The sequence below is a fragment of the Mizuhopecten yessoensis genome, unplaced genomic scaffold (genome assembly GCF_002113885.1).
Source record: "Mizuhopecten yessoensis strain PY_sf001 unplaced genomic scaffold, ASM211388v2 scaffold8365, whole genome shotgun sequence".
NCBI classification, from domain to species: domain Eukaryota; kingdom Metazoa; phylum Mollusca; class Bivalvia; order Pectinida; family Pectinidae; genus Mizuhopecten; species Mizuhopecten yessoensis.
This window is the reverse complement of record NW_018407511.1, coordinates 803,373-817,919: the sequence shown is the minus strand read 5'-3', so window position 1 is coordinate 817,919 and position 14,547 is coordinate 803,373. Positions and strand designations below refer to the sequence as shown.

The 14,547-nt window shown below is 34.7% G+C and overlaps 1 protein-coding gene across 10 annotated transcripts in view; it reads left to right on the top strand.

The window, feature by feature from the left end:
• The window catches only part of LOC110455726, a 73,988-nt gene extending 60,056 nt beyond the window's left edge, over nt 1-13,932 (top strand). For 6 of the 10 annotated variants that reach the window (XM_021506048.1, XM_021506045.1, XM_021506044.1 and 3 more), the window contains 6 exons: nt 813-1,001; nt 1,506-1,604; nt 2,604-2,787; nt 3,012-3,157; nt 5,817-5,834; nt 11,391-13,932. In XM_021506048.1, the coding sequence (XP_021361723.1) occupies nt 813-1,001; nt 1,506-1,604; nt 2,604-2,787; nt 3,012-3,157; nt 5,817-5,834; nt 11,391-11,591 (837 nt within the window). In that variant the 3' untranslated portion in view covers nt 11,592-13,932. Of the gene's footprint in view, nt 1-812; nt 1,002-1,505; nt 1,605-2,603; nt 2,788-3,011; nt 3,158-4,235; nt 4,431-5,534; nt 5,542-5,816; nt 5,835-11,390 lie in introns of all 10 variants that reach the window. The other 4 variants (XM_021506053.1, XM_021506046.1, XM_021506051.1 and 1 more) reach the window with 3 other exon arrangements.
• The last annotated feature ends 615 nt before the right edge of the window (nt 13,933-14,547 follow it).

Sequence of the window (14,547 nt, the reverse complement as noted above, 5' to 3'; positions counted from 1 at the left end):
AATAAATACATACCTCCATACATACGCAGTATATTAGGGTTAATTAGAAAGTAACCTAGTGTTATAAAAGTAACACAGTACAATTTGTATAACTAATTTGTACATAAGATTTAAATAAATTCAAAGTCTGCAATTTGTTGTTCCTTAGAAAAAACATACATGTATAGTATATTATAACTGTTCATTTCCAGGCCCACATATTTGCTCTTACATTACGGTGGCGACAAGATTGTTCTTCAGTGTGAATAATTATACATATTCGTGCTGCATGCATGTGTATTTTTCACATAACTTGCATATTAATAAGATCATTTATTATTAGATATTAATATGGCTAAGCCATATTTATGAAATTTCAATAATTAAGATATTAGTATAAACATATTTTTTTCAAATGCATGCAAAATTGACCATAGTGTCGAAATATGTTTCTGTTTTTCCTTGATGTTAAATGAATTTTCAAAAAAAATAGGTGAAACATTTACATGATTCTGTGATGTACTTAACCACAAAAAAAACACACCGAAATTTTGAGAATCTCTGCCATTTCACATTCTCTTTCAAGTCCTTGTCATTAAGAAGTCTTTTGTCTGCACACTTGGACATCAGAAGAAATTGTTATATTGAAATACAATGTTTTGTTTACAACAAAAATTCAGATATAAACTATTTCCAATGAAATAAGCAGGGATTTTAATTTAAATTATCAGTCCTTAAATTTGTTTCCAGAAAGTGATTTCTGAAATTTTATCGGAATCCAAATTGTAAATCGTTTCCTTGTAGTATGTTCATTGGGCCTTTGTCCCTTTCAGACTGGACGTGCACAGCCAACCAAAGATGACCGAGAGGAATTTTTCAAGGCGCTCAAATCGTCAGCCGCTGGTCACCTGACTCTGACCATGCTCTACTTCTATAAATATCTACAGAAACACGGCGAGGAGGAAAATGCCCCCCTCCTCGACAAAGATCTTTTCTTCTACATTGAAGTTCAAAAGTTCAAGGTCAGATATGTTTGAGTAACATGTGGTAGAATGTAAACCTGTCTAAACTGAACCCTAAATGATACGAAAACCTGTGAAAGGCAGACATTTGACGAAGCCACATAGTACAGTATATACCTAGACATAGTGCTTCCTGTTCAGTTTGCAACGTCTCATAATTAAGATCAGCGATCAAATATTTAAATAACTTCTGCTTAACTAAGAGGTCTAGGGTTATAAAAAAATTGTTAGTACCGTGCTTGGATAATAATTTCTCCTTATAGCTTGATGGATTGAAATTGATTCACTTTCAAGGGTAAAATATATTAAAATCTTGAAATAACTTCTAAAGATCCATGAGATTTCACTAAATTTAATAATAATATTGTGTATTTGAATGTTACTATTCTGTGGTCTGTGTATTTTAGCTTAAGAATGAATATTGAAAAATACTTTTCTTGATTTAAATGCAAAATTGTTGTAAAAATTAATACAGAAATCAGACCGATTTAATTTTGTTTACAGGACGGTAGCCATGCCTACTCGGATGAAGAATCTCTCCGGAGGAAAGTCCAGTCTATCATGGATTGTTTCCTGGATGCCATTGTCAGTCCAGCACTTCAGGTAACTATAGCAACAACATTTCCGGTAAAAGCATAAGGAGATCATGAATCCTACAATAAAACCACAAAGAGTTACCTGCCCTTGCCTCTACGTTAACAGGTGTGAAATTTACCAGAGTTCCTTCATATTTAACTTCTTGTGTTTGTGTGTTTAAGTGTAATTAGTTTGTCTCACTTTCTATGGTACCAACTCTTTGTCTGGTATGCTGTAGTACTGACATATCGTCTTAAATGCCGTGTTTCTGACACTTTGCGTCAAATACATAGTACCATTACACTAAGCCCGAGTTTCCTCTGGACCTGACACCAGACTTTAGACATTTTGACAGATAGATGTCTGGTGTGGGGCCAGAGTGCACTTCTATAAGAAAATGTAGCATTCTCCGACACCATTTGGTGTCGGAGAGTTTTGAGGTGCTGACAACAAAAAATTATTTATTGACCCGAATCTGCTCTTATTATTGCCAACAGCTGCTAAATTCCGTCAGTCAAGTCCTAGGTTTTCATTCGTTCAAAATTTCCCACCTGAGGGAATGCCATTTTTGTAGGTCATTGGAGTGACTAATCAACAAAAAGAGGCCGTCCGGTAATCTTCACACCAGACATCTATCTGTCAAAATGTCTTAAGTCTGGTGTCAGGGCCAGAGGAAACTCGGGCTTCATTACTCTTTGTTCCAAATGCTATGATACGATTTCTTGTGTGGAATTCAGTTTCTTTTTTTAACCCTTTTACCCCTATGTAACATTAGTAGACTCTACCATGCATTGATCTGGATGAGTCCCTTATGGTCTACAGTGATTTTGAAAATGATGACCTTTATATTAATAATTAGATATGAAAATGGAGATATGCATGTTACATAAAACTTTAAACTATTTTGTTTTGAAAATATCTCTTAAAAGGCAGTCTTTAAATGACACTTTATTTTCTAAGCACCCAGGGGACTTGATTTGGTGATTGTAGTGAAAATGGATGTAAGCGATCTTGCCTCTCTTTCAGATTGATGTTACTGCCGCAACGCAGGACAAGGCTATCAGGGCGGCTCAGAGGTACCTCGCAGGAAAAGATGTGATGGCTAGTATATTTGACGAGCCACAACTAATGGTGTTCAAGGAATTGTTGCCCTACTGGGCTGGATTTAGACGAACTTTCCAGCCTCCGGACGATCCAACAAAGCGTCCAGGTACTCATTGCATAATTCTATATAAAATGTGTTCCTCTTCAATCAGGTATATTTTGACAAAATGCCTCTTCAATCAGTCTCCACTAAATATGCCTCTGCCATTTTATTAGTAGGTCGGAACATAAAGTGTTATCTATATAATCTTGTTTTCATGGTGTTACTGTCCAAACAAATTTGATAATCTCAGAAAAGTCATTTTTAACAAATAATGGGTTTACTTTCAGTCACTAAACACCAAAAAATGCTGAAAAAGAGACTTGAAGCCATTGAAAACTATGAGATACCATCAAATGAGTTCCATCTTCCATCCATCCCCGAGGGATCTATAGCAGCGTATACCTTCTCACTCTCCGACGGAGTAAGATGGCGGGTAAGTGTCTCAGCCAATCAAATTGGTCCTAATGTTAATTGGTACAAGCCCCACTTGTATATATATATATATATTTTTTACCGTCTGCTGGATAACCGAACTACTGGGTAGTGAAGCGGACGTAAAACCAATCAATTCATCTATCAACATTTTAACAAATATTTTATAATTCACACAATTCTTTAGGGGTTCTTACCAAGTAGGCAGTGCATGAAGGCGTGTTGCACCTGTAGTCATACTGAAAGATAGAATATGGGTGAAAGGGAATGATTAGAATGTTGAGTAGATTTCTAGCTCAGAATGGATTCATTAAATATGTTTGCAGCATGTTTTAAATTTGCATGATGTTTAGCAGATTTTTTTATACAAAAGTAGGACAACAGTTTCTATTTTTAGCTGACATTGTTGCAAGTGCCTTAGTGATGTTCTAAATATCATTTTTTACTGGCATTTTATGAAATTTATTTTCCTTTATAATGTTACACTGTACAAGGATAAAATATAACATGAATTTGATGACATAATACTGGTCACTTTGATGACAAAAGACAGGTAACTTTATGCTAAGACAAACAACAGGTAACTTTATGACAAAGGACAGGTAACTTTTATGATAAGACAAACAACAGGTAACATTTATGACATGACAAACAACAGGTAACTTTGATGACAAAGGACAGGTAACATGTATGACATAACATAAAACAGGTAACTTTGATGACAAAGAGGAAGTAATTTTGATGACAAAGGACAGGTAACTATGATATGACATAAAACAGGTAACTTTGATTGCAAAAGTAGTTGCATGTGCATTGATGAAATATTCTAGAGTGTAATTCAAATTTAACTTTTGAAGAAAAAAACCCAGAAAAAAACCCACTTTGATCTATAAAAAAATGAAACTTGAGCAAGTCAACTACTTGCTCATTAAATTTTAAGACAATAATCTGAATATGTAAGAACCAGAGGTGTAGATGAGGAAACCTCCAGTGAGCCTCGTCAATTTTACCCCAACACCAAAGAAAGGTCAAAGTAAGTTACAAATGAATGGAGTATTTGGATGATCAATTCGTTGTAGCCAGGATCGACTGGTTCAGAATCTGACCGGGGGTCAGTTCCAGGACTTCCTGTCCGGAGGCACCCAAGTGTTGGCTCGGTACAAAATGGAGGGATCACTAGTGTTCACGGTTCAACTGGTCAACTAAGTCAGAACGAGGCTCCGACTAGTTGTAGCTCCCAAAGTGTGCGGAGCCTCATGCTCTAACCCACGGGTGTGAGTAAGGCAGGGTGTATAGAGCTAGTGGTTTATTCTCACATTTCTCTAGTAGGATGGCTTCCTGGGCTTCTATTGGATGTTATAAATAGAATCCTTTCAAATAAGACATACTGTGCTTTTGTCTTATATTTTTGGAATCTTTGGGTGAGCTCACGCAGACGTTTCTTTAGTGTTATAGTGCTTTTTTTAAAAGAAAGTTTTGAGCTGATATAAAATACTTCAATGGTATCACAGATCAGATTGATTGTTTTATTAGCCTAGAATGGAGTGTACCTTAGACGGTGTGCATGCTTGCTGAGTCAGATTTGACAACTATATATTTATATATACCCATATATATAGGCTGCTTTACAGGAAGTTTAGTAGATCTAGCTAGATTGTATTTGAAATATATATATTCAGAAATTTCTTAAATCAGTTTTTTCCTTTTTACAAAACCCCCCCTGCTGAACCTTTGGGTAATGAAGTTAACGTCATATTTGTTTAAATTTATTTGTGCCTTGCTATGAAAAAGGGGACCATGTCTGTCCGTTTGTCAGATGAAATGATGTTATCTCCCTTTGAACACCTATGTTAAATGTTGGACTTCCGTGACACATACTTTATACAGGGTTTAACTCATTCACCCCTACATGTTTAAACTGGACTTGCCATGTTTTTAATTTTGGTAAGGTTCAAATGTGATTTTAGGGGTGAATGGATTTAGTACCTGGGCAGCTTGTACCAGTTCGTTTTATTTAGTATTTTACTTTTATGATCAATGTTGGTGGAGGAAAGTCGTAGTTCCCGGAGACAAAAACATCGACCAACCGGCCCGTACCTTGCGACTGCCCCACGTAGGTCTCGAACCCACGACCCAGTGGTGGCAAAATGTCAGAGGCCTAAACCACTTGGCCATCCAAAACAAAAAAATAACATAGAAATAATAGTTTATTTATGCATATTTATAAATCATTTGGCTGGGGAAATAAGATATTTCGAAAAAACACAAACAAAACGATGGTGATGAATCCAATATGATAAATAACACAGCGGACACCCTTTGTTTACTGTACTGTGTTCAGTACTCAATGTAATCTAATGTTTCTCTTGTTTTTATAGAGAGTCGGTAAGTGCTCAGTAAACATGTAGGGTATAAATGCTTACAGACATTTATGTTTAGAAATTAATTGAATGTTTAATCTTTAGAACAGCCACTTTAAGTTAGTCGCATATACATTTATGTATTATATATTCACAACCAGGTAGCTGCAGACATCATTTTTGTGTTAAATCACCTGTCCATGTTTATCTATGCGTAGAACAGTAATTTATTATGTGAGCTTGTGTCAGGTAAATGTTGTTATGTATGTGTTATATGTATGGGTAAATCACACATTCCAGCGTGAGGCGACCTTGAAGGTAGGTTTAAAACGGTGCCGGCTTTACTTCATCTCTGTAACAGTGCATGTCCAGATGACCTTGGTGATGATGACCTTGAGGACTACCTTGACCTTTGTGGTTTTGCATGGAAACCAGTCTTTTTAACACACATCATATCCAATCCCAAAAACATTTTTTTACAAAGGAAGTTAATATAAGATTTCAGATCTAAAGTTTTTTTATCCACATTAAAAATCACATCCTAATGTGATGTTCACACAATGAATCTTTAATTCAAATTTACTGTCGCAAAAGCTGTTTTCTGGATTTTGTTAAAACAACTTTAAACCTACAGAGGTAATATTCATTGTGAAGCCATTTTGGGTACAAAAATCTGATGAAGAGATTTTATAATCTTAGCCCTCGATATCTGTTCTTGTTACTCGCACGCTATCGCTCTATCCTCCCTCGGACGCTTTTTTCCCCCATAACCTTTCTGTTCTCTCATTCTCATCTTTTTCTTTCATTTCATCCTCCTTCTATCATCTTTAATCCTTTTCTCATTATCCTTTTATCCTCTCATCTTTTTTCTTTTCTCTTTCATTCTTTTTCTCTTCTCTAATCTGTCTTCTGTCTCATCCTTGTAAGCCATTTTTTCTTGTTTTTCAATCTACTGTATTTTTTTCTTACTGTGCCCAAATTCTGTCTCATCCCTTCAATCAGCATTTGTCTGTCTGGCAGTCCTCTTCAGTCTTTCACACATTCACACATTCTTCAACAACAGGTACTCACACACTGGTTTCCCTGCAAAACTCCATTAAGGTTTGGAACCCTTATAAAGGTCAAAGGTCAATCTCACCATAATTTGGATGAAAAAATAAATAAAAAAACTCAAAACAATTAACGCCATTCTAAGCTTACTGACCTCTATTGTTTCGCACCAGAATTGTACCGGACTGGTACAGATCTAACCCATGGATTTTATTTCTTACGCATGCACACAAATAGGATGAAGGGGTAAGTTTCACGGGGAAGATTTCTTACAAAACCTACTGAACAATATTTTCCCAAGGGAAAACCAGTTGTGACTAGAGGCTAAGGGACATGGGTAATGTGAACAGCTAACAGTATGTTTTTTTCAGATGAAGGGATGACATTATACCAGAAATAAGGAAGGCAATGAAGAGTTATTACAATTTCAGTTATATTTTGTTGTGACGTTTTTGAGTAAGGTTGATTAAAAGTTTTATTATTTTGAATTTTTGCACCAAAAGAATTTTAGGATTGAAATCCTGAAACAAACAAATGTATTAAAAGGAACTGGTAACAATGAATATATTTCATTTTAAATAAAACTTATGATTAAATAACATGAATAGCACTCTATCTAAAGACATTCCTTTTTCAGAAATTTACAATGAGATACACTTTTCTATTTTATTTTGTAATTATTATTTGAAATTATGAGATAAATAATTTATTTTATCATATTTGTCCCCAAAAAGGGGAAATACTCCTGACCTGCTTTATTCAGAATAATTATATGGGGCATTAATATAAGTGATAAAAAAAACAAAATATTTAGAACTTACCATAAATATACAAAAAGAACTGTGGCATTATTTTAACCAAACAAAGTTTTCAAATATGGTTTCATTTTTATTTCTAACTGCATGATATGAATAAAGTTTCTGATTTAACAGTCTCAATATTTCTTTGCATGTTATATTAAAATTTACAGGAAAATTGCATTTTAATTATCAATTTAATATTTCTTTCAATTCAATAACCATACTTATATACTTGAACTCAAAAAAAAAATAACTGCATGCTCCTGGAATTTGGAATGAATTTCCTCAGTAATATAACCAGATTCCTAGAAACCTTAGTCTGTTTTCTAGGAGACGTAACTAATTTCTAGTAGGCGTAACTAATTTTCTAGAAGCCTTTGTCTCTTTTCCATGTATAAAAGTACAACTACATGACTGTATTATCTACTCGGTTACATCAGACAGGTAAACCTAACCTAACCAACGAACTATGAACAACAAAGCATTTAAGTGTTTTAAACCTAAGGTGTATATTGGGGCGTCAATTTCTGATGAAGAAAGGATTTTATTTTAGTCACATACAATTTGATTTTGAAAAAGTAAAAAAAAAAGGCAAATTTTGTTGTTAAGGATAAGAAACTGTTATACAGGTAATTTAACTTTTTAAGTCAACATAAGCAATAGTGAAGTGTTTACCTGAGCAGTAACTAAGAGTTTTCCTGTATAAGGTAACACAACAAGGATTATGTAATTTAATGTTTACGTTTCAAATTCAAGCTGCTCACCAGTACTGCTAGTGTCTCGGTGAGTGCTCCATATGAACGGGTCCCGATGTTGTCTGAAGTACTATTCTCTGAATAGGTTTAGTCCTTTACATTTCTAGTCTTAGAACAATCCCTGCTGGTGATCATAGCCCTGTTATATTGAGTGGTGATACACACAGCAAAGAGCAGTCAACAGCTCTAGTACGGCTGATACATCATGGATCTGTCCTGTCTTTTCAACAAGAGTGTCTGTCCGTTGTCCTGGCTGCAGTGTCTGTCCTTTGTCCTTTACAGCTATAGTGTCTACTATATCCGCCTTTGTTAGGTAGCAGTATACATCATCTTTACCTATATATACAGTCTGTCCTTTGTCCTGGCTGTAGTGTCTGTCCTGTACATCTGTATATCATGTGTCTGTTTATATTCCTTTACAGCTGTAATGCATGTTTGACCTGTTGCCTTATAGAAGTACAATTTGCAGAATTCATATACCAAAAATATATTTCTGTCAATAGTCCTTAGAAACGATAACTAGATTTAGAATTTTGTACTTTGTCCTATGATAACAGAAGTGTTTGTCTTTTGTCCTTAAAAAAACAGTTATGTCTGTCCTTTGTCCTTTATACTGTAATGTCTGTCCGCTGTCTTTTTGTGTCGCCTGCAGCGCAAGGAGACATATAGGTATTACTTTGTCGGCGTTGGTGCGTTTGCGTCGTCCGAAACAAGGTTTCCGTTCGTTAACTTGAGATCTCTTGGGTTGATTGAACTCAAACTTGGTACACATACTTCATACCAATATAGCTCGGACAAGTTATGCCCTTTTTATTGGCAAATAAGGGTATTGTGTAGTAAATGATCTTTTTATTTTTTAATCAATTCCTTTCAAATTTTGTACGGTAATGCTAGAAGCAATAATGTTTAACATATATTACGGGTTTTTTCTCGAGTTTCAACTTTCAGCATTTTGGCATATCTGTTTAAGTGATAACTCAAGCCAAAACACGTTTCTTACTAAAAGCGCTGAGCAGGCGACACATCCACTCCCGTGGAATTCTTGTTTACTTTTTTGTCTGTCCGTTGTGCTTGTAAGAGCAGCATATGCTCGTTGTCTTTTATAACAGTAGTGTCTGTCCTGTGTCCTTTAAGAATGCTGTCTGTCCCATGTCCTTTATAGCAGTATTGTCTATCCATTGTCTTTTAAAACAGTGATATCTGTCCTTTGTCTGCTATATCAGTGTCTGTCCCTCATCCTCATCCAGTAGTGTCTGTCCTTTGTCCTTTATATTTGTTGTCTGTCCTTTGTCCTTTCTTATCAGTAGTGTCTGTCCTATGTCCTTTATGATATATACTAGTTCTGTCTGTCCTTTGTCCTTTTTTACCAGTAGTGTCTGTCCTTTGTCCTTTATGATATATAATAGTTCTGTCTGTACTTTGTCCTGATAATGCCACCACACTTTCTAACTAAGCATACATTTTGTTCAGGATAATTTGATCTGATTCTTTTTTGAAAACTGTTATAGTATCTTACTGATCAAATTCTTCTATACTTGCTAATAGTAATGATAAATATAATTTATACAATAGATGATTATCGAAATATAAACCATAGCAAGACAGATCAACATGAATATAATATATACTGGGTATTAAGAATTGTTTCATATTCTTTTTCTAGGAACTTAGAAATTTTATTACCAGCTTACAAAACCCAATATTTTTTTACAGAATCTTTTTTCTAGCTGTAAATATTTTCGATATCTTAAATATCATTGTGTCAGACTGGATCAAAATTGTCAAACTTTTTTTTGTCATTTTCTTAAGGTTTCTCAAGCTTTTAAAACTTGAGTGTTGCTATACCTTTTCAAGAATAAGTATATTAAAGTTCAAACATTGCTCAGATGTTGAAGAACCTGGATCCTGAAAATAAGTACCAAAGGTTAAGACAGATCCAAATTTTTATTATGTCTTTACAAAAAATAAAATGTATTAAGAATAAGTGAAACACATACCCTTTAGACATCTTGGTATTAAATGTGATTTGTATTTTTCTGTCGGTAGTGGCGTTGAGGATTAGACTGTCCAAGTAGGTAGCATTGTATTGTGTCATATTGTGACCCACCATATTGACATTGTAAACGTACGCCTCGTCGCAATACAAACATGGGAGTGCTTTACAGTATTAGATGTTGTATTTTTCATAAACCCCAGGTATGATCAAACCGTTCAACTGATGCTCTATGGCATAAATGGTAATGAAAGAGTTTAAGAGCTTCAATTTATTATTATTCAATTTAGAGATGTTTTCTCCCTTGTGATATGTATACATTTAAAATATTTGTACAGGTGTTGTCTCCCCTTGTGATACATATTATTTCAAATATTTGAACAGGTGTTGTCTCCTCTTGTGGTATATTATTTCAAATATTTGTACAGGTGTTGTCTCCCCTTGTGATATCATATGAAACATTTGTACAGGTGTTGTCTCCCCTTGTGATAATATTAGAAGAAATATTTGCACAGGAGTTGTCTCCTCTTGTGATAATATTATAAGAAACATTTGTACAGGAGTTGTCTCCTCTTGTGACACATATCATATAAAATGTTTTAACAGGTGTTGTCTCCCCTTGTGATACACATTATATTCAATTTTCGTACAAGTGTTGTCTCCCTTTTTCAGTTTCTATTTAATATTGTTGAAAAGGAATGATCAACTACAGTTTCTATTTATCATGCTCTTCTGATGAAGTACTGCAATGCCATTAAAGTTATAATTCTGAAGAATAGATTTAATTCATAATTTACCATTTTATGTTGTACAGTGTATTAAACCTTGTTCTATTTTCATGTCATAAAGAATTTTTGCAATACAGTATTATGAATAAGGTAATGTAAGTGGAAAATGAAACAAGGTTTTCTATGAATAGTTGTGCTTTTGTGTAAGTATGGTATAAATGAATATCCTTCAACCCAATCAATGTCACAATTTTTCCTACATGTAGCTGAAGGTTATCTTAAGAGTGAAAGTAAAAATTTAAAGTTAATTGAAGAGTTTTACTGAATGTTTAACCTTGACCTAAACACGATTCCATTTAAGAATGGTCCTCCCGTAACTTTTCACTGAAAGTCAAAAAGTTGTCTTTCAAAATTGCTTTAGTCACGTATAATACTGGAGTATAAGTAATCTAAATTTTGGAAAATATGTGTTTTCACAATATTGCTTTAAATCACTTATTTCCTTTTTTTATATATTTGTGAAACTTAAATATGGCTTCCATTGGCAGGAGGTTACGACTGAGGAAGCCCAGAGCATCTTGGGAAGTCCAATCGACAGATCAGAGACGGCAACCACTCTGAGGGGAGGAAAGAGCGGGGTGGAGAGTACGCTACGGAAACGTGTTAAATCACAATCTCATCTTAGTGTGCCTGGCATGAATGGCAGTGGACGTGCGTCCCCCGGACATTCCTTATCTGTCAAAGACTGACATGGGTATAGGCCATAGATGGAGCAATGATGATTTAAGTTTGTCTTTCATCGCAATTACCAACAATCACCAACAACCATGGGAAATGAGAGCGATGTGACTTACTGTAACCAGGAATATTGAGATTTCTTTGTCACCCTTGAATATTGAAGCCAAACTCAGAACTGCAGTGATATTTGATATAGAAAATGTTGATGAATATTGTATAATTTTGTGCATCTAGCTCAGTAAATGCCAGCTTAATAGCACAGGCATGTGATCTTTGCCTAATATCATAAGCCCCTGCTGATAGGCTAATTCAATAGGCCTCTGATGCTAACCCGTTATACCACAGGTCCCTGATGGTAGCCTAACAGCACAGGCCTTTGAGGCTAGCCTAATATCACAGACATCTGATTTTAGCCTAATAACACAGGCCCCTGATGCTAGCCTAACACCACACGCCCTAGCTACTAGCCTAATACCGAACAGGCATCTGATGCTAAGCTAATACTAAAAGCCCTTGATGCTTACCTATAATACCACAGGGATCTGATGATAACCTGATATAGCACAGGCCCTTGATGCTCACCTATAATACCACAGGGATCTGATGATAGTATGATAGCACAGGCCCTTGATGATAACCTGATGTAGCACTGGCCCCTGGTGATAGCCTGATACCACAGGCCCCTGATGATAGCCTGATAGTACTGACTTAACATCTTCCATAAGAAATAATAGGGATGAGATCTTTTCTATCTAGGTATCTGAGCGTGTGCAATAAGTATGTGATGTATTTAGTATTTCTCCATACAGATTTCAACATATCTTTTGAAATTATACTGAAAAGCACAGAATTTTTTAAGTTATTAATTACTGTGGTATTATTGCCCGATATGCTCAAGACTAACAACTGGAATTACAAAGAAACATCTCTCACAGATATCAGCTACTGCAGATACACTGTGACCTACAGTTTGTTTACAAATATACACATATCTATTACTTATTTACAGAAGTCTTGTTTCAGAATAAAAGAACAACTGAAATTTGCTTATAGTTATCTGTAATATTTTTCATAAATATGCAATCTGTTTATATATATATTGACAATTGTTTACATTAATCTATACATATATATTTAGAAAAAATATATATATATAAAAGTTATTTATAGATATCTAAAATCTGTTTATAGGTATCTACAACTTGTTACCAGTTGCCTATTGAATGACGTTAGCAATATTAACGTAAAAAGATTAACCCATTATTTCCCCTTTTGGGCCCCATTCCTCAATTTTGAAGGGGCAATGTGTAAATATCTTTTGACAACATTGAACTTCCATAGCCCAGAATGCTCCATGCCAAATAAGGTCAAAATCCCTTTGCCAAGACTTAAGGTGTAGTCTTTTGAAGATTAACCCCTTTTAGGGCACATCTTTCTGAACAACATTTGATTTCCAGTGTAACAGCCACTTCTTTGCCCCCCGCTGAAAGTTTCTCCGGGTAAAAAATCAAGCTAGCCTATTTTTTCCCTGCGGAAACTGAGACAAGGAAAGAAATGACTTCTTCACCGGATCCAAAGGATGTTCCATGCTAAATATAGCTGAAATCCAATCAGCTGCTTTCGTTTGAATCAGTTTGAATCAGTAAGTCGCTGACATAAACTTCTGACCGGGGAGTCTCCATAAGGTATAACCCACTCAGTGAATACATTATTGATGTCTTTCACCGTAAAATGTTCAGATTTGAAGTTTTCCTCAGAAACTTTCAGTTTGTTTGTATTGGAGTGCTAATATGAGTGACTGTTTCTTCGTAAAATATGCATAAACACTTTACCTAAATTATTGATCAACTCTTTTATTTGATATATGCTCATCTTGGTTAGATATGGGGAATTCCATGACAAATATTCTTTTGTAAATTTATTGTTTATGTTAGCCAGACTTATGTGTATATAAGAAGTGTGCCTGAGTTTATGTGATAATGAAGCATCTGTCGTCTGTCGTCAATTTTGTTTTGTTTTTAAGTATTCTCCTTCAGAACTGTAAGGCCTAGAGTCATGATATATAACATGTAGCTTGTGAGAGCGAAGGGCTTTCAAGCTTGTTTCATGACCTTGACCTACATTGAAGCATGGGGTCAAATGTGTCGACCTCTGATGAAGCATCAGGTCTATGATAATATTTGGTATGTGGATTGCTAGGAACAAGAGCCGTCAAATTACTCAGATAAATAAAATTAACCAACATATAATGTGTTATATATAGCCAGTGATATGGGCATCTTGTGACTGATTGATTGATTGATTGAGAGAATGAATGAATGAATGAATAAAATGAATGAACAATATTTCAAGTGTACTATTTATATTTACTACTTATATGTGAATGTTTTAAATTGAACCAAACTGTGATATTTTCTGTGATACCTATATATATATATATTATACATGTATTTAAAAGTCATTTCTAAAAGAAATTTTAAAATCTATGTTCAGCCACTAGGACTCGGTAACCATGCTCATTGTAAAAAAAACAATACTTGCTTTGTATAATTATTCTGACTTTGCAATCTAACGTTCAGAATCAGATGTACGTGTTTTTTTTTCTATTTTGTAGGTCACTGTGATCTTGTATGATTGATTTATTTGTGTGTAAGTCACTAAAACAATATATTCAGACATCTTCATATCAGATATTCAACATAACTAGGTCACCATTTCGTAATTGTTATGTATGTAGGTCACTGGTCATATTTATAATGTATGTAGGTCACTGTGTGGCCCTATTTATAATGTATGTAGGTCACTGGTCCTATCTATAATGCATGTAGGTCACTGGCCCTATTTATAATGTATGTAGGTCACTGTGGTCCTATCTATAATGTATGCAGGTCACTGTGGTCCTATTTATAATGTATGTAGGTCACTGGCCCTATTTATAATGTATGTAGGTAACTAGTCCTATTTATA